Source organism: Oryctolagus cuniculus, chromosome 14 (assembly GCF_051225735.1).
Source record: "Oryctolagus cuniculus isolate XC-2025 breed Fujian yellow rabbit chromosome 14, ASM5122573v1, whole genome shotgun sequence".
NCBI classification, from domain to species: Eukaryota; Metazoa; Chordata; class Mammalia; order Lagomorpha; family Leporidae; genus Oryctolagus; species Oryctolagus cuniculus.
In genome coordinates, this window is record NC_142880.1 from 74,752,945 (window position 1) to 74,773,128 (window position 20,184).

At 41.4% G+C, this 20,184-nt stretch overlaps 1 protein-coding gene across 11 annotated transcripts in view; it reads right to left on the reverse strand.

Moving 5' to 3' along the window:
* Positions 1–20,184, reverse strand: part of ARL15 (ARF like GTPase 15) — a 486,108-nt gene that overhangs the window by 319,713 nt on the left and 146,211 nt on the right. For 4 of the 11 annotated variants that reach the window (XM_051853777.3, XM_089312773.1, XM_089312772.1 and 1 more), the window contains one exon: positions 11,033–11,128. The exons of 4 other annotated variants lie outside the window; for them this stretch is intronic. In XM_051853777.3, the coding sequence (XP_051709737.1) occupies positions 11,033–11,128 (96 nt within the window). Of the gene's footprint in view, positions 1–11,032; positions 11,129–17,809; positions 17,914–20,184 lie in introns of those variants that run through there. 3 more of the 11 variants (XM_089312774.1, XM_089312776.1, XM_089312778.1) reach the window with 3 other exon arrangements.

The window sequence follows — 20,184 nt, forward strand, 5'->3', positions numbered from 1 at the left end:
GAAATTTGAGGTTGCAGTTCAACCTGAGCACTTGCAATCACACTGACACTAAAAATTCCAATATTTGGGGCCCGTGCTGTGGTGTGGCGGATAAAGCCTCCACCTGCAGTGCCAGCATTCCGTGTGGCTGCTGGTTTGAGTCCTGGCTGCTCTACTTACGATCCAGCTCTCTACTATGGCCTGGGAAAGCAGTAGAAGATGGCCCAAGTCCTTGGGCCCCTGCACCACTGTGGGAAGACCCGGAGGAAGCTCCTGGCTTTGGATCAATGCAGCTCCAGCCATTGCAGCCAGCTGAGGAGTGAGCCAGCAGATGGAAGCTCTCTCTCTCTCTCTATCTCTCCTTCTCTCTTTGTGTAACTCTGACTTTCGAATAGATACGTAAATCTTTAAAAACAATTCCAATATTTATTTTCTAAATCTTTAATCTTCTGAAATCTTAAAGTCCATGGTAGTAAAATAGCAACTGTTACTAAGAATTCATCGCACTTTAAGTATGTGCACTGCTGGCAGGGGTCAGCATCTTGTAACGTGGTTAAGATGCCACTTGGGACACCTACGAACCCTGTGAGTCCCTGGATTTGGGTCTCAGCTCCACTCCTGATTCCAATTTCCTGCTGATGTTTCCTACTCTAGGAGGTAGCAGGTGGTAGCCCTAGTAGTTGGGTCTCTGACACTCATGTGGGAGACCAGATTGAGTTCCTGGCTCCTAGCTTTCGCCTGGCTCAGACCCAGTCATTGCCAACATTTGGGGAGCATACTACAGATGGGAGATCTCTGTTTCTATCCCTCTGCCTTTCAAATAAACAAATAAATGAACCACTGTTCTTATAAAATAAAGTATACTCTTCAACTAAACATTTCCTACCAATTTCATGCTCTTAAACTGCCTGGTTATAAACAGCATACCTTGGGCTCCTGCATCTACGTGGGAGACCTGGAAGAAATTCCTGGCTCCTGGCTTTAGATCAGCACAGCTCCAGCCATTGTGTCCATTTGGGGAGTGAACCAGCAGATGAAAGACCTCTCTGCCTCTGCCTCTCTGAAATTCTGCCTTTCAAATAAATAATTTTTTTAAAAAAAGGACCAGATTCAAAGGACAAAAATCCACAATATATACGCGGGGAGTGTGAATACTGCTTAGGTCATAACCTAGCAAAAATCTACTGTAGGTATTAATAGAGTTTGTTAAAGATATTTTAATATGTGTTTCCCCAACCCATCTCTACCCCAACCCTGAGCTTGGGACTCATCCCCATGGACTTTGTCGATGGATACCTATCCCCTCTGGCTCGGTTACATTCAGCAAAACAGAGATACCAGCAAGAGAACAGAAGTAGACAAAGACGATTCTCCCAGCATCCCTTGAACAAGATTCATGGCTCTTTTCAAGCAAGCCCCTCCACCCAGTCTCCTTGGACTCTGGGTTCCAATACAAGTTTCCTCTCTTTATGCTTTTGGCACAAGGGATGGTTTCCTCACATGTTCTCCACACTTTTGAAAATAGTAGCCCCACTGGTTACCAGTTTGAATATGCCCTCTGTTTCCCCAAGAGCCTTCTTAGTGATGGAAATTAAATGAAGAGAAATCAAGAAAGATGCAGACAGTTTTGGCTTTAACAATTAAGGTGTGGGGTGGGCAGTGGGATAAGAAAGAAACTAGAGTTTGGATTCACATCACCTGAGTTGCCTATTAGTAAACCACCACATAAAAATGTGAGGTACACAGATGGATAATTGAATCTGGGGCTTGAAAAAGAGGTCAGAATTGAAGATGGTTTTTAAACCCATGGAGGAGGTAACCTAGAGAGACTGGACACATAGAGTATGAATCACTTGATGTTCTTCCACAGAAAAGACTATTTTGTTCTGCAAACTAATGTTCAAATTATTAAGGCTAGAAACAAAAACTGGATGCGGTGCTGTGGTATAATGGGTAAAGCCCCCTGTGGCACGGGCATCCTATATGGATGCCAGTTCAAGTCCCGGCTGCTCCACTTCCAGTCCAGCTCCCTGCTAATGCATCTGGGAAAGCAGCAGAGGATGGCCCAAGTGCTTGGGTCGCTGCATCCACGTGGGACACCTGGAAGAAGCTTCTGGTTCCTGGACTAGCCCAGCCCCAGCCATTGTGGCCATTTGGAAAGTGAACCAGTAGATGGAAGTTCTCTGTCTCTCCCCATTCTCCCCACCATAACCCTGCTTTTCAAATAAACAAATCTTTAAAAAAAAAAAAAAAAGACCCATAAAAACTGTTGTCTCTTACCCTTTTATCTTGTAAGTCCCATTATTCTAGTTATAAAACTAGTGAAATGGGGCAGGCTTTGTGGTACTTCAGGTTAAGCTGCTGTTTGGGTTACCCACATCCCACATCTGAGTCCCTGGTTCAAGTCCCAGCTACTGGGTACTTCAAATCCACCTTTATGCTAATGCACCTGGGAGGCAGTGGATGATTACCCAAGTAGTCAAGTCCTCCCACCCATGCGGGAGACCAGGATGGAGTTCCTGGCTCCTGGTTTTTGGGCTGGGCCAGACATGGCTATTGTGGCCATTAGGGACGTGAACCAGTGCATGGAAGGTCTCTATCTCTTACCCTCTCTATTACTCTGCCTTTCAAGTAAATATTTAGAAAATATTAATTTAAGCCACCACCCACCAATGTATCAATAATACGAGCTCCAGTTACTTCATTATTCCTATACGTAATTATATGGGCTACAGATTAAACCCTAATGGATTTATAAAGATAAACAACAACAACAACAACACCTTCTCCACCACATGGAATATAGTTAGAAATCACAAACAGAAAATTGGAAAATTCATAATTTTGTGAAAATAACACACACTCTCCAACAATCAGTGAATCAAAGAAGATATAAGAAGGGAAATTAGAACACACTTTAAGATGAATGAAAATCTAAACACAGAATACCAAAACCTACAATATGCATTAAAAGCTGCACTAAAGGGAAAATTTATAACCATAAACAATTACATTAAAAGGCAAAAAAGATCTCAGGTCAACAACCTAAATTTATAACTTAAGGAGCTAGAGAGGGGAATAAACTAGAAGCCAGAAGATAAAAAGAAATAATAAAGATTAGAACCTATATTAATAAAATACAGAACAGAAAAACAATAGAGAAAATTGGTTCCTTGAAGAGATCAAGAAAAAAAAAAAGACACAAATTACTAAGATCAGAAATCAATGTGGGATACTACATTTTTTTTTGGGGGGGGGGGGACAGGTAGAGTTACAGACAGTGAGAGAGAGAGAGAGAGAAAGGTCTCCTTCTGTTGGTTCACTCCCCAGATGGCCTCCACAGCTGGCACTAGCTACGCTGATTCAAAGCCAGGAGCCAGATGCTTCTTCCTGGTCTCTCATGCGGGTGCAGGGGCCCAAACACTTGGGCCATCCTCCACTGGCTTCCCAGGCCACAGCAGAGAGCCAGACTAGAAGAGGGGCAGCTGGAACTAGAACCCGGCGCCCATGTAAGATGCCAGTGCCGCAGGTGGAGGATTAACCAAGTGAGCCACAGCACTGGCCCCATGGGATACCACTCTTGATTCAACAGAAACAAAAAAGGATTATAACAGAGTATTATGAACATATACTTCAACAAATTGTACAGCTCAGGTGAAATGGACAAATTCTGAGAAAAACAAACCTATCAAGACTAAATCATGAATAGAAAAATCTGAATAGACTTACTACAAGTAAGCACCAACAAGCTGATAAAGAAGGCAAACACAAGGTTTTCAATAGGTCATACCCCAAAGCCATCATCAGTATCTGACTGTGGTGATGAAGAATGGCTGCCCTGGAGAATTTGAAAACATCGATAATTACAGAGCTGGGAAAATTGTTGTAGACTTCAAAGACAGGTTAAATAAGTGTGAAGTGATCTGAGGTACTACTGAAAGATCTAGAAAAATAGTAGAATATTCTTCTCTGATACCATCAGTTTGGTTTCATTGCACTAACAACAGCTGGCATCACGGACCATGAAAAAGCAAGACAAAAGCACACAGAAGGGAAAACAGAAGGGAAAATATTTTTCCTTTTTTTTCTTTTAATAAATTTGCTTTAATCCATTTTCTTTTTTTTTTTTTTTTAATTTATGTGATAGGTAGAGTTTACAGACAGTGAGAGAGACAGAGAGAAAGGTCTTCCTTCAATTGGTTCACTCCCCAAATGGCCACAATGGCCAGAGCTATGCTGATCTGAAGCCAGGAGCCAGGTGCTTCTTCCTGGTCTCCCATATGGACACAGGGGCCCAAGGACTTGGGCCATCCTCCACTGCTATCGCAGGCTACAGCAGAGAGCTGAACTGGAAGAGGAGCAACTGGAGTAGAACCCGGCGCCCATATGGGATGCTGGCGCCGCAGGTGGAGGATTAACCTACTGCACCATAGCACCGGCCCTGGGAAAATCTTTTTCTAAGGATGTAATACATACAAAAAGAAGGTAGAGAGAGAAGGAGGGAAAGAGAGAAATGAATGAATACATAAACCATGGACCTGACAGCCTCACTGGAAAATACTACCAAACATTTAAGAAAGAACTAATATCAATCCTTCTCAAAATTTCCCTTCCCCCACAAGAAAAAAAAAAAAAAAAGAAAGGGAACACTTCTTAACTTCTTCTATGAAGTCAGCATTACAAAATTGAAGAACAATATCTCTATGAACACTAATGCAAAAATACTCAACAATGTATCAGCAAACCAAATTCAGCTGCATACTAAAAGCTGCATACTAGGGACTGCTCTGGGGGACAGCAGGTTAAACCGCAGCCTGCAGAGCTGGCATACCATATGGACACAAGTTCAAGTCCCAGCTGCTCCACTTCTGACCCAGATCCCTGCTAATGTGGTTGTGAAAGTAGCAGAAGATGGTCAAGTTCCTGGGCCCCTGCCACCCACATAGGAGACCCAGAAGAAGCTCCTGTCTCCTGGCTTTGGCCTGACCCAGCCCCAGACAGTGTGGCCATTTGGGCAGTGAAGCAGTAGATCCAAGATTTCTCTCTATACATCAAACTTCGAAATAAATAAATAAACCTTAGTGGGAAAAAAATCATGATCAAGTGAAATTTATTTTTGGAATGCAAGGATGGTTCAACATACAAAAGTTGATCAATTTAATACACCACAGGAACAGAATGTAAAATGGAAAGCACATGATCATCTCAATTGGTGCAGAAAAAGCACCTGACAAAATTCAACATGCTTTCATAATTAAACAAGGAGTAAAGGAGTAAAAGGAAACTGTCTCAACATAACAAAACCATATATACGTATAAAGTGAAGAACATATTTCAAGGTTAAAGATAATGGAAAAGGGCAAGAATGCTCACTTTCCACACCTACATTCAGTATTCAACCGGAAGCTCTACCAGAGCAATTAGGCAAGAAAAATAAAATGGAAAAAACTGGAAAGGAAGAAGTAAAATCCTTTGTTTGCAGATGATCTGATCTCATACAAATAAAACTATTACCTATATACACTGTTAGAGCTAACAAAGGTGCCCCGCAAAGTAGCAGGATACAAAGTCAACACACAAAAATCTGTTGCATATCAATATGCTAATAAGAACTAATCTAAAAAGGAAATTATGAAAACAATTCCATTATAATAGCATGTAAAAGTTTAAAATATATTTAGGAATTAATGTAAAAAACAAAGTAAAAGACTCGTACAATGAAAACTATGAAATATTGTTGAAGGAAACTAATGAAGACATAAATAAATGGAAACACATTACATGTTCTTGGATTGGAAGATAATTTTGTTACCCTATCAATACTACCAAAGCATTCAATAGACTTAATGTAATGCATATCACAAATCCAATGATTTTTTAAATATAAACATGCATCCTAATATTCACATGGAATCTCAAGAGACTATAAATTGACAATTTTGAAAACGAAGAACAATGTTGCAGGGCTCATACTTCTGGACTTCAAAGCAAAGCTAAAATAATCAGTGTAGTAATAGTATCAAGACAGATATATAGGCCAATGGAATAGAAAGTCCAGAAATAAACCCTCATGTATATAGCCAAATGATTTTTGACAATGGTGGCAAGACTTTCAACAGTGCACAAGGACTATCATTACAAAACAGTGGTGAGAAAACTGGATCTCTATGTGTTAAAGAATGAGGGTGAAATTTTATATAAATTACATATAAAATTAAATCAAAATGGAATATCTACATTTATGATCTGAAACTATAGACTTCTAGAAGAATATATGGGGAAAAAGCTTCATAACACTGGATTTGGCATTCAATTCTTAGGACACAAAAAACATGAGATAAAAGAAAAAAATAGGTCAGCGCTGTGACATAGTGGGCACAGCTTCTGCCTGTGGTGCCAGCATCCATATGGGTGCTAGTTCATGTCTTGGCTGCTCCTCCTCTGCTGCTCTGATTTTGACGTAGGAGAGCAGTGGAAGATGGCCCAAAGTGTCTGAGTCCCTGCACATGTGTGGGAAAACTGGAGGAGGCTCCTGGCTCCTGGCTTCGGGTCAGTATAGCTCCAGCCATTGTGGCCATTTGGGAAGTGAACCAGCAACGGAAGACCTTTCTCTCTGTCTCTCCTTCTCTCTGTAACTCTACCTCTCAAATAAATAAATAAAATCCTAAATTTAAAAAAAATGAAGAAAAGGAAACCATTTTATGCATCAAAAGAAAATACCAATGGCATAAAAGGCAATCCACAAAATAGGGGTGGGTATATTGCTTAGCAGACTTGCTTCTGATACCTCAATTTTCTATCAGAGTACATGGATTAGAATCCTGGCTCCATTCCCAATTCCATCTTCCAGCTAATGTGCACAGCAGGTGACAGCTCAAATAGTTGCCTTCTTGCCACCCACATAGGAGACCTGGATTTAAGTCTTAGCTCCTGGCTTTGCCCTAGCCTAGTTCTGGCTGTTGCATGTTTCTGGGCTGTGAACCAGTGGTTGAGAGTGTGTTCTCTCTCTCTCTCTCTCTCTCTGGATCTGTTTGTCAAACAAACAAACAAATCTTTTAAAAAATGAAAAATTACACAAAGACTTAAATAGACATTTGTCCAAAGAAGATACGCAAAGTCCAGTAAGGACATGAAAGATGTTCAGTATGTCCTGTCATGAAGGATATATTCCCTCTCCCTCTCTGTCTGTCTCTCCTTCACTCTCCGTAACTCTGTCTTTCAAATAAATACATCTTTATAGGAAAATAAAAGATAAGAGTCATAGCCATGGATAGTGGTGATGACTTACCACATGAAGAATGCACTTACTACTACTGAACTTCACACTTACAATGGTTAACCCCAAACCTATTCCTCCTAAACCTCCCTCCTCTCAGTAAACAGCAACTCCATCTTTTCAGTGGCTTAGGCCATTTGGTAAATTCTGGAAGAATCCTTGGCACCTCTTTTTCTCTCAAACTATACATCCAATCCATCAGGAAAATGTGCCAACAGTAGCTTAAAAACACACCCAGATTCCAACTACTTCTCACAACTCCTACCCTTACCACTCGGGTCTAAGCCACTACCTTCTGTTATCTTGATTACTGCAGGAGCCTTGCCACTGGGTCTCTGCTTCTACTTTAACCTTCTCCCTTTAGTCTATTTACAACACAGTAGCCAGAGCAGTCCTTTTCAAATACCTCAGATCACATCTCTTTTCAATTCAAAATTCTCCAAAGACTCTCCACTTAATTCAGCATTAAAAAAAAAAAAAAAAATCAAAGCCCTTATGACAGACCATCAGGTCCTATAAAATGGTCTGCTACCTCCATCCCTACCCCATACTTTGTTGAAGGTCAGAAGATGATGCTCTAAAGTGGCACCTTGGTACACTGAGTACCTTGAACTAAAAGGACCCTGGAATGCCGTAGAAGCAGCTTCAGAATCAAGGTCTCTCTCCTGCCCTCCTGTCTCTCATTCTCTCCTTTAACCCCAGAAACCAGAATTCCTTTTCCTCAAGGTGGGTCATAGAAACCACCCTTGCTCTGTTTTCTGTCATGGAGCTGGTGATAAAGAAACTCTCTGACCCACTCTTGCCCAAAAAATGTCCACAAGACCTTCCAGAGAGGTGCTGCCCTATATCCAGGAAGAAGACATGCTATAACACAGAGGCCAAAAAGAATCTGGAAAAGTCTTGCTAGGTTTCTCGACTATTCCTATTGGGTCGTACTCTTTTTGTCCAATCACATTTCTACATGGTTGGACAAGCTTCATCAAACCTAAGCCCTAAAATAGATGTTTTCCCCTGGGTTTTTAGGTCTTTATTCTGAAGGCTTCCATGTCACATAAAACTGTGATTAAATAAGGCCATTATGTGTTTCTCTTGTTAATCTGTCCTTTGTTATTAGGGTATTGGCAGTGATCCTGAGGATGGGTGAGGAAAGGTGGCACACCCTTCCACCCCCACACTACCCATCACAACTTACTTCTGGCAAATCGGGCTCCTTTCAGTTCATGGACCATGCCTGGAGCAATTCTACTTCAGGGCCTTTGCACTTTGCCACTCATCTGGCCCAAAAACTCACTTACTCCACAGGTAAACTTGACTCATTTGTCACTTCTTCTGTTTGGACCTCATATATCACTTTTCAGTGATGTATCACCTTTTCTTATGTTGTTTTTAAAAAAGATTTATTTTATTTATTTGAAAGAGAGGGAGGGGGAGAGAGGGAGAGAGGGAGAGAGGGAGAGAGGGAGAGAGGGAGAGAGGGGGAGAGGGAGAGGGAGAGAGGGAGAGGGAGAGAGGGAGAGGGAGGGGGAGGGGGAGAGGGAGAGGGAGAGGGAGAGGGAGGGAGGGAGGGAGAGAGAGAGAGGGAGAGAGAGGTCTTCCATTCACTGGTTCACTCCCCAAATGGCTGCAACAGCTGGAACTGGGCCATCTGAATCCAGGAGCCAGCAGCTTTTTCTGGGTCTCTAATGTGGGTTGCAGGGGCCCATGTGCTTGGACTATCCTCTGCTGCATTCCCAGGCATATTAGCAGGGAGCTGGATCCCTTAACTGTCCCCCCATATGGGATGCTGGCATGCCAGGCAGTGACTTCACCGGTTATGCCACAATGCCGGCCCCACCTTTTCTGTGAGACTCGTCCTGATTATGCTACTAAAAACCGCAACCCTCCAAGATTTCCTATCCCCTTTACACACTTTACATTCATCAACAGCACGCATTGTCTTCTTACCTACTCATTTGCTCACTCACCTGTTTATAGTCTATCTCTCCTCACTAGAATGTAAGGACAAGAATTATGGCAGTTGTCTGAGGCATCTCCAGCAGCCAGAACATGCCTGGCACAAAGCATACACCCAATAAATATTTTTAAACTTAAAAAAATTTATTAAAGGGTTCCCACAGATCCTTCACAAACAATGAATTTTTCCTGGCCTAGCCTTTTATCAAAGATGGTGGTTGATGGAATTCTATAATCTATCCATACTTTCGTTGAACAGAGGAAAACATACCCTTTAGAACCACATTCTCCTGGATATGGCATCCCTTTGACTTTTTTCTGACTCCTATCACATCTCATCTTCCTCTAGAATTACAGTCATACCAGCATCAAAAAGAGGGAGCCTGGAAAGACTGCAAAGCTCTCCAACCATCACAAGTCTGGTACCAGAAAAGAAACTGACCAGTCTTTTGGGACAAAAGTCAGAAATCATTGTCATGGAACTCAAGAAAAGTGCTTTAAGAGTGAAGAGAATGAAAACGAAATGCATCTGACTAGTGGATTGCTCAGATTACAAAGATAACGGTGTACTTGTGCATATGAAGGATGAGGTGACCTCAGCAAGCACGCTCTTTACGGAGAAGTGGGAACAGAAATCCAGGGCACGTATCCAGGTCTAATGACGCGCTTTTTCATTTGGCATGTTTCACCTACACCATGGATTTCCATTCTATGACTTCAACTACTTTGATGATTTCTAAACCCTGTTTGTGACTTCAGCGTCTCTCTGGACTACACCAGCATCTCTAAACTTCCTGTTGGACATATGTATCTCTATGTCCTTTAGGTAGTTAAACTAACAAAAATTTAAATTCATTATCAATCCCACCACTCACAATAAACTCTTGTTCCTCCTTCTTACTTTTCCCATTTTAGTAAATGGCATCAGAATCCAATCCACCATCCAAAGCTAAAAAGCTCGTAACATCCTCTATATTTCACGTACTCTCTTTCACACAGGTCTCCTGTCTGTGTTGATTCTAGTTCTTAATTATTTCTTCAGTATTCATACCCTAATCTGTTGCTACTCTTTTGCAATAAAGTCTTCAGCATTTTTTGCCACCACTATAACTACTTCAACATTAAGTACTGTACCCAACACATCAGCACTCAATAAATATTTGCTGATTTATTGAAGTAGCTTATATGGCTCTATTTTAAGTTGCTCAATTTATTTATAAAATTATTATTTTTTACCTTAGGAAGCATTATTGAATTAAAAAAAAACAAGTTGAATAATAATATATTATCCAACTTGAAAATAACTACAGATTTCAAAACAGAAAATTTCATTTTATTTCAGTATCACACGGAGACTATGCCAGCAACCTCTATAGAATCCTCATTTCCACACATTACAGTTATTCCAATAGCTTCTAAAATCCCTCTTGTCCACCCAACCTTCTTTGCTATCATATTTCCCCTTCATAACTTACTCTACATTGTCTAAAGACTAACTCTAGTGAAAGAAGTTAAGCATTTCTAAAGGAGACAAAATACATGGGGTAAATTATTAGTTTCTCCTTGTCAAAGGTCCAGACCCAATGAGATGCTCCTTTTGAATAAGAGATAAGTTATTATGGGGAGAATATAGACAAGGAAAAAGATGACGCAAACCTAGGACTCACGCTCCTCTTCTCTCCCTCATTTTTATGAGACTTAGCAACAAAGACTTGACCTTGATAACCTCCAAAGGGCCTTGCCAGAAGAAGACAGAAAAGATCTCAGAAGTATTTTGGCCCCAAAACATTTTTGAATCAAGTTAGAGAAAGTTATGAAACTCACAGTTGTCATACTTGACTTGGGTCCAGAAACACAATTCAAATGAAGCATGTAGTCTAAATGGTTGATGGCTTTCAGCTGGATGTACTTTCCAGTCACCTAAAATGAAAAATCTTTCTCATCTCACACTAATAAAAACCTTTGACCTGGGCAAAAATTATGCAAAGAATCTACCTTTGTGGTAGAGTGAGGAGAAGCAGGAGTCAAAGAAACGGTAGGACAACTTCACAAACTTTTGTACTTTTAAACACCAATATTTGTAGATTAAAAATTGTCTGGAAGGCCAGAACTTGGAAAGAATCTCCTTCAGCAAAGCTGATGCATCCTACACACGAATGAATCATCCTTGATCCAACACAGCCCTCAGGAGAGTTCTACCTTTAGCTGTACAAACTTCCCAAGAAGACCTCGAGTCACACTAGCTGGACTCCCAAAGGGCTGGCCTGCGCAGCACCGAGTTCCACCAGGAGATGGAAACGCTTCGGGCACATCGCTGGGATGCTCAGGACGCTCATTCAGACTCCCCTTATGCAACAGACCATGTCATCTTCATCCCTCGAGGCCCACGTACCTGCTGGTCCCTACGTTAGTCCCATACTAAACTCTGTACTCAGAGTATTTAGCTCTTGTTGCTAGTGGACTACTTACTACCTTACTTTAGATCCAAAATATGTACTGAATGTTTGTCCCCCTCGTTTCATTGATGACTTAACTCCAAACCATTCTTTATTCAACTTTGGGTCATCAAAGTTGATGCTTGGTACACAGTATGTTTGTGAAATGTGTAAATCCATGGATAAAATTAACCATGATTGGTCTCAAGTAAATTGAACAGATCATTAAACTTGGCCCAGAAGCAAAATTAGATTTGATTAATGGAAAATATGAAGGGCTCAGCCTCATTTTTTGAGATAGACTCTCTGACTAACTATATGCTAATCAGTAATTCACTGGAGTGTTTTAAAAAGATCTGAAAAATATATTCTTTGTCTTAGACTTTAAAAAATCTGGTAAGAATAACAGAGATGCTGACAAGTTCATTATAAAATATATTTTTAAAAGAAACAGAAATTCAAATGAGACACATGCATTTACATATGACTGCTCTTTGAGAATAAAAATGAAAACCATTAATTGTCTGAATCTGTGCCTCCTATATATATATATATACACATATATATTCATTCTATTTAAATAAGGGGGGGAATAAAGCTGCTTGAAAGTATTGGAACCTTGAGTCTTGAAGCAGAGCGGTATTTTCCTTATAACAAATTCTACTTTCTTAATCAGAGTACTCATCTCAAACAACCAAGCACTTGTGGTCAACAGATACCTCAGCAACAGTGCTCAAGAGAGTTTCATTGTCAACCAAAAGGAAATTAGAATCTTATACTCAATCAAGAATGACTATATAGAATAAAATTAATCCAATCTTGACTTTTTCATTTTCATTCATTAGAAGTCATGCAAAAAGATAAGAATTGTTAAAGTTTCATTTATTTATCTATTTGAAAGGCAGAAAGAGAGAGCACTTTATCTTCTATCTACTGGTTTACTCCCTAAATGCCCACAACAAATGAGGCTGGGCCAGGTCGAAGCCAGGAGCCCAGAACTCCACCCATGTCTCCCATGAGGATGTCAGGGACCCTCCCAGCGTGCTCATTAGCAGAAGCTAAATCAAAAGTGGAGTGGGGACACGAATCCAGGCACTCTGATATAAGATGCAGGCTGCTTCACCACTGCACCAATTGCCCACCCCATTTTCATTTTTTACTTAAAAAACAGAGAGAACACACATATTCCATTGGCTGGTTCATTCCCAAATGACCACAACAGCCAGGACTGGGCCAGGACAAAGCTAGAAACCTTGAACCCAATCTAAATCTTGCAAATGGGTGACAAGGACTCAAACTCCCTTCAGTCACCAGGTGAGCTGCCTTCGCCAATGACTTCCATTTATTGAGCTCCATCTCATCTCAGTAATGGACAACAAACAGTACAGTCGTTATCAGGATTAAATTAGCTATAATGTAACATGCCTTGGCAAAAGGCCAAGAAATAAGTGCCAATCATTATTTGCATTGTGAAATTATTAAGTTCCTGTCCTTTGTATGCATAGAGCAGAAAACACAAACTTTTAAGTTGTTACCCAAGATTTTGCTATTTACATATTCAATATTTGTTCTTCACTATACTTAAGTATTAAAATGTGAGACAGTGATCAAACAGTCCCAGTGTGATACACTAGGTTCCAAATTATGAAGGGTTTTAGTATATTCACTTGATGTAGGACTAACAGAAATGTCAACATATATTTGCCAGAATTATTTGTTATCAATATAAACTGCCTTTGAATGAGAAATGGAAGGAAAGGAAATCAAAATCGTTAGTCCTACTATGTGTTCATGCATAGGAAATTTATAAAAGGATGAAAACTTAAAGTGCTGAAATATATGCCAGTAAACACACATTGACTCCCAAGCAGCAAAAAGCCCTGTTCTCATGTTTGTGGGAAACAGACACGTTCATTTTCAGCTCTGCATGACTTGTAAGATTTGTTCTTCCTTTAATATTGGTGGTGCTATTTGTTTTTCTGTCTTGTTTTGTATTTTTTACTTAAAACGCATTAGACTGAAGGGTAGTAGCAGAGTCCAAATTGTTTGAACATCTTTCAGCAGCAAGAACAAAAGGTTATAGTTGTCTGAGGCCAAGTCTAATAACCCACCAGGGAGAGGCTGACAGCACTGAGACTATGAAGCAACCACGAAGCTGCTCCCTCCAGCAACTCCACCAGCTACATGTTACATTTTCCCTTACTATTCAGCATAGTGAAGTTTTGGGTCATAGGATACTTTGCATTTTCTCATGATCCAATAGCTTGTTTTTTCTGTTTTGTTTTTAAAGCAGAGTTCACTAAAACACTTGGCAGAGTTTGAGAAAGTATCTCACCAAAATACTGCAAACTAAGCAAGCATGCAGTGCACAACCTAACTTTGTCAAAACTCAAACATATAGAGCAGTCCCCCTTTATCTGTAGGGGATATGTTCCAAGACTCTCACTGGATGCCTGAAATCACAGTACTGAACTCTGCATCTGATCGGTCTTCTCTTACACACATACACCTATGATAAAGGTTAATGTATAAATAAGGCACAGTAAGAGAGTACCAACAATAACTAATAATAAAGTAGCACAAGTATAACAATACACCATAATAAAATAGCCAGCATCACTACTCTTGAGTTTTGGGGCCACTGTTAAGTAAAACAAAGGTTACCTGAACACATCTGATGACTGAAATGGCCACTAAGTTGACCAACAAGCAGGTAGTACATGCAGTGTGAATCCACTAGACAGAGATGACTGACTGGAGGTCAGCACAAGACTCCATCAAGTTAGTAAGAAGAGTACCCAGTTTCAACTTGGATTATTTATTTAAGAGATTTCCAATGTAATACTTTCAGACTGCAGCTGATAGGAGGAAACTGGCAGATAACCCAAACTTCAGAAAGCAACTCTGCATATAAGTGGGGACAACTGCCTACACTTAAAAGAAATCAGTTCCTTAGTCTCTGCCTACTCTAGACTTGAACTTAAATTGAACTGTTCAATTTTAAACCATTATAAATATATTGAAAATTTAAACTTAAAAGCTAGGGAACATAAAACTCCTTTTTCAAACAAATCTTTGGCAGTGAAGTCAAACAGTAACCAGGTCAAAGGTTAAAAAAATCTCAGCAGGCTGGAGATGTGGCGCAGCAAGTTACCATCCTGGTCTGAACCATCCCATATGGACGCTGGTTCTAGTCCCGGCTGCTCCTCTTCCCATCCAGCTCTCTGCTATGGCCTGGAATAGCAGTAGAAGATGGCTCAAGTCCATGGGCCCCTGCACCCATGTGGGAGACCTGGAAGAAGCTCCTGGCTCCTGGCTTCGGATTGGCACAGCTCCAGCCATTGGGGCCATCTGGGGAGTGAACCAGCGGATGGAAGACTTCTCTCTGTCTCGACCCCTTTCTGTAACTCTGTCTTTCCAATAAATAAAATCTTAAAAAAAAAAAAAAAATCTCAGCAAATTTCTGTCCCAAATCTGTAATCCTTATTAAAGGAACAAATGTCAGCTGCTGAAATTATATAGCCTGGGGGTGAGTATTTCACTTTAAGACCCATGTGTTCCCTATCAGAGCTCCTAGGTTTGGAGCCCCAGCTCTGGCTCGTGACAGTGCAGAGCCCGGGAGGCAGTGGTGATGGTTCAGATAATTGGGTTCCTGACTGGACTGCATTTCTGGCTCCTGGCTTTGACCCAACCCAGACCTGGTCATTGTGGACGCTGTGGCAGTAAACCAGCAGATAAGCATTCACTCGCTCGCTCGCTCTATCTCTCAAATTAAAAACAAATTTTTTTAATTAAAAACTAAACATCTAAATACTATTTTTTGAAAAAAAGAAACTATATGGCTTGAGTCCTAAAGGAAAGGTAGTTAAAATTCTCGCAAAATTCATGGGGAAACTTCACTTTGAACACAGATCAGCAGCATAAAGAAGAATGTAGTTGATAACCACACACTAACTTAGAGCATTGCAGTGAGTTCTCTGAAGGATTTTTAAAGCTTATTTTGGTTAATTGGGTTTTTTCCCTTTAATTATAGAGAAAGAAAAGAAACAAGCACAAAACTGAAAAACATCAAGTCTGGGTTTCACCCATTCCCACTCTCCAACTCCTGAACTTGATCTGTGCGCCAGAGAGGGAAGAACAGAAAACACAGCCAGGGTAGGTCATACAGAGCCTGCAGTGGCTCCCCTGTTCAGGTAGCTAATTCCTCTCTAATCTCCTTATACGTTAATGTACCTGGAGCATTTCAACTGGTTTCTATATTTGTTTCACTTAAAAAGACCATGGTGAGAATTTGCTGATAGAGCAACAGGGACTGGAAGTATAAGAGAGAAAGGTGGTGAGATAGGAGTAGTAATCAGGCAATTCATTGTTGACAGAGAGAGAGAGAAGAGAAAGAGAGAGAAAGAGAAACAAAGAGAGAGAGAGAGAGAGAGAGAGAGAGAGAGAAAGCAAGAAAGAACCAAGGCAGCACAAACTCGCCTAGGTGTCTGTTCTGCAGGTAATCAGAAACATCTCGTGAATGCCAAGTAAAGGACTTCACAGGACGGCTCTTTGAACACACCTCTCAGGTCAATGTCACAGAAAGCACCCAAGCGGCAGGGACTGCCCTACTTCATGCTCACACTAGCTCTGAACATAATTAAAACTAATCCTTCTACCTGCCTACATTTCTTACAAGCAATCTGTCTAGTGCAGTACATGAAACAAGTCTGGATGTTTGAGCCAACAAGATTCAATCAGGGCTTCAACATTCGGGGTAGGGGGTGGGAAATGCAAGTCCAAACAGCAGCAGCTCATTCACTTATTTAAAACATTCAGCTATTTTCAAAGGCTTATAAAACACTGAGCATAAAACTGTATCAAAATGACAAGACTGCATCAGATGCATGGCATCCAAATTTGCTTACCTCAAGCTTTGAGAGGCAGCCAAGACATGAGAACTCTAGACAAGGAAGACGCTTATGCCATGACTTGCATTAAGAAACAGGCTGTGGAAACAAGTGTTTACAAACCCAATGGCAGTCCTCAAAACTACACAAGGAAAGGCAGAAAGAAATCCTCTCTCAAAAATGAGTTGATACAATTATAAATCAACTCCCTAATAAAGGGTTATCTGTACTAGGGTTAAGGAGAGGCCACTGCTGCACTGTCTTCATATTCATAGTATTAACTGAGAGAAAACAGAGACATACGTTGATGCAGGTGCCCCAGAAAATTCACTTTACCCTGGCAATAAGCACTTCAACTGTTAATTACAAACTGTTTACACATGTTATGCCTCTCACCATACTCTATCACAGATAGGCGAAAGTTAAAACTCAATAAACCAAACCACAATTACCCTGACTCTACAGTGATTCTTCTATTCTGTTTAAACATTATATACTACAGCAACAAGATTCCTACCTTCCAACCAGTCCCATTTACTTCCATTATTTTCCTGCAGTTCATTTGGATGATCCTGGTATACATAACTCCCACAACCTCCGCAGCCACTTAAACGCCTGAAATTCCATGGCTTCAGTGATTCTCATGAGAATATCTCGGTATCTTTCCATGGTTCCACCCCTAGCTCACATCCATGGTTTATCAAAGACCAAAGCACTCCGTTCCCCAGGGCCTTAGTCTTGATGCTGTAACCAGTCACAGGAGTATCTCTGTCCAGATGCACCTCTTTCAGCGTTTCCTGTCTCCTTCGCTCTGCACCTGACCACTACCTCGCCCATGATATCATCATGCAAGGAGCAAGAGGTTGCCATTTCAGAGTCAAAGATTCGTTGCTCAGCCAACCTATTACCAGGCTTCTGAAGGTTTTCTCAAGTCCATCTGTGCACTTGCGTGTAAAACTCAATTTAAGGATAGCCCTGCCAAGTCAGTTTAGCAAGAACCCCTGATAACCTGACCAAGTGCTTCATTCTCCACCATTTAACAGGTGATATCTGATCACCCTGGCTTGTCTTCTGTAGAATTCTGTTAGGTTGTTATGGGATGGATTGGGCCTAAATTAATTTTCCAGGCTCTTGCCTTTTACTTAGAGAAGAATTCTAAATACAGGCCCAAACACAGCATGCACTGTGATAAACTTTATTTACAAAGTGAGAAAAATATACAGGCTCACTAGGGCTTTATTTCTGGAAAGAAGGCCAAAGAAAGGCAATTATCATACCATGCTCTGCTCATCCTGAGTCCATGAAGAGAAGAGAGTTTCCCATTCTTCCGAGCTTTTTATGAGCTTTAGAAAAAACGGGAGTGTTTACGTGGTACCACCCTCCACGTCCTGGGTAACAGGAAGTACTTCCTGGGGAGAGGGTCTCCTGATTGACAGGTAGGTGAACATGGCAACACAAAGCAAAGGAGGTGTGGCTTTCGGCTCATGAACCTAATCTAACTCCTTGACCAGTCACATATCAAGGTCAGGTTATGCAGAATTCCCCAAACCCCACATGTTTCCTCTTAGTAATTTAACATCCACTGCCTCCCCTACACTATTCCTCAGTGGTAAATTCCAACTTGCTTATGTCAGCCCAATCTTTCTCTCCCACAGCAAGACCACGGTATAAGTGGTTCCTGCATCCATCACAACAGTGCTGAGGGAAGTCTTTGTTTCTTTGCTTTATAAAGTATCATTGAATCATTTTTATTCAATAGGTAACCCAAAATGACAATACATCATCTCCACGATCTCCAACGTTAGTAGCTGCACATTCTTAGGAAACATCAAGCCAGAAATTTAAAAACACATGTGGATGAAAATCAGATGGCAAAAAACTCAGAGCAAGAAGGAATTCCCTCAGAGCCCAAACATGGATACCCACAGAGTACATGGAACACATAAATCAGAAATTCAAGGTTTTAGAGGCCAGCATTGTAGCATAGTGGGTTAAGCAGCTGCCTACATTACCATCCAATATGGGTGCCTGTTCGAGTCCCAGCTGCCCTACTTCCAATCCAGCTCCCTGCTAATGCACCTGGGAAAGCAGCAGAAGATGGTTCAAGTGCTTGGGCCCCTGCACCCATGTGGGAGACTTGGAAGAAGCTCCGGGGCTCCTGCTTTCAGCCTGGTCCAGTCCAAGCTGTTGTGACCATCTAGGGAGTGAACCAGAGGGTGGAAGTTCTCTCTTATCTTCGTATCTCCTCCTGCCCTCTGTAATCTTCCTTGCAAATAAATAAAAATCTTAAAAAATATAAAAGAAATTTAAGGTTTTCAAAGTCGTATGCACCAATGGGGACACACACATCCCATATCAGAGCATCTAGCTTGGAGTTCCAGCTTTGCCAAAGTGTACCCTGGGAGGCAAGAAGTAATGGGTCAAGTACTTAGGTCCTTGCTACCCATGTGAGAGACTTCCACTGAGCTACTGGCTCCTGGCTTCAGCCTGATCCAGTCTTGGCTGCTGTGGGCATTTGGGGAATGAACCAGCAGAAGGGAGACCTCTCTCACTCTCTCCTCTCTTACTTTTTCTTTTCCTCCTCCACTCAAACCCAACCTGTCAAAATAAATAAATAACATTTTTTAAATTAATAAGTCATATGATTAAGTCCTTTCTTTAGCTTGAGTTTAATGACTTCTGTCCCACTTAGGAGTTTAACATTTGGGGCTAGTGCTGAGGCACAGGGGGTAAAGCCGCCACCTGCAGTGCCAGCATCCCATATGGGTGCTGGTTCGCGTCCTGCTTGCTCCACTTCCATTCCAGCTCTCTGCTATGGCCTGAGAAAGCAGTAGAAGGTGGTCCAAGTGCTTGGGCCACTGTACCCATGTGGGAGACCTGCAAGAAGCTCCATGCTCCTGGCTTTAGATAGGTGTAGTTCTGGCCATTGCAGCCAAGTAGGAAGTGAACCAGCAGATGGAAGACCTCTCTCTCTCTCTCTCTCTCTCTTTCTCTCTGCCTCTCCTTCTCTCTGTGTAACTCTGACTTTCAAATAAATAAATAAACCTTTAAAAAGTTTTAACATTTAACTTCTTTACAGGCAGGTGTAACAAGTAAACATCCCCCATACAACCCAAATCAGGAAAACTGTCTATATACTTGTGTGCTTGAGTGGTGTGGCAGGTAGTACAATGGATTCCACCAGAGACAGCCAAGTGTTAATCCCTAGAATTGACTTTGTTACTCAGGAATTACAGTTGCTAATCAGCTGACCTTAAAAAGATTATCCTCGATTCAGCCAGGTGGGCCCGATGCAACCACAAGTCCTCAAGCCCAGCAGAGGGAGGCAGCAGAGTCAGAAGCAGAGATGGCTGCTGTGAGAAAGACTCCCTAGTCAAGGGTGGCTTGGAAGACGACAGGGGTTCAACAGCCAAGGGAAACAGGCAGTGCCAAGACGCTGAAAAAGGCAAGAAAGTGCGTCTCCTGGAGCCTCCAGAAAGGAATCAGCTTGGCCGACACCTTCACTTTAGCTTGATGAGACCCATTTCAGACTTCCAGATGCCAGCACTGTCAAGTGATAAATGTGTGTGGCTTTATGCTAAGTGTGGGCAGTATGGTACAGCAGCAACAGAGAACTAATACCCATGCAAGCGGGATGCTGAGAAGGGAACAA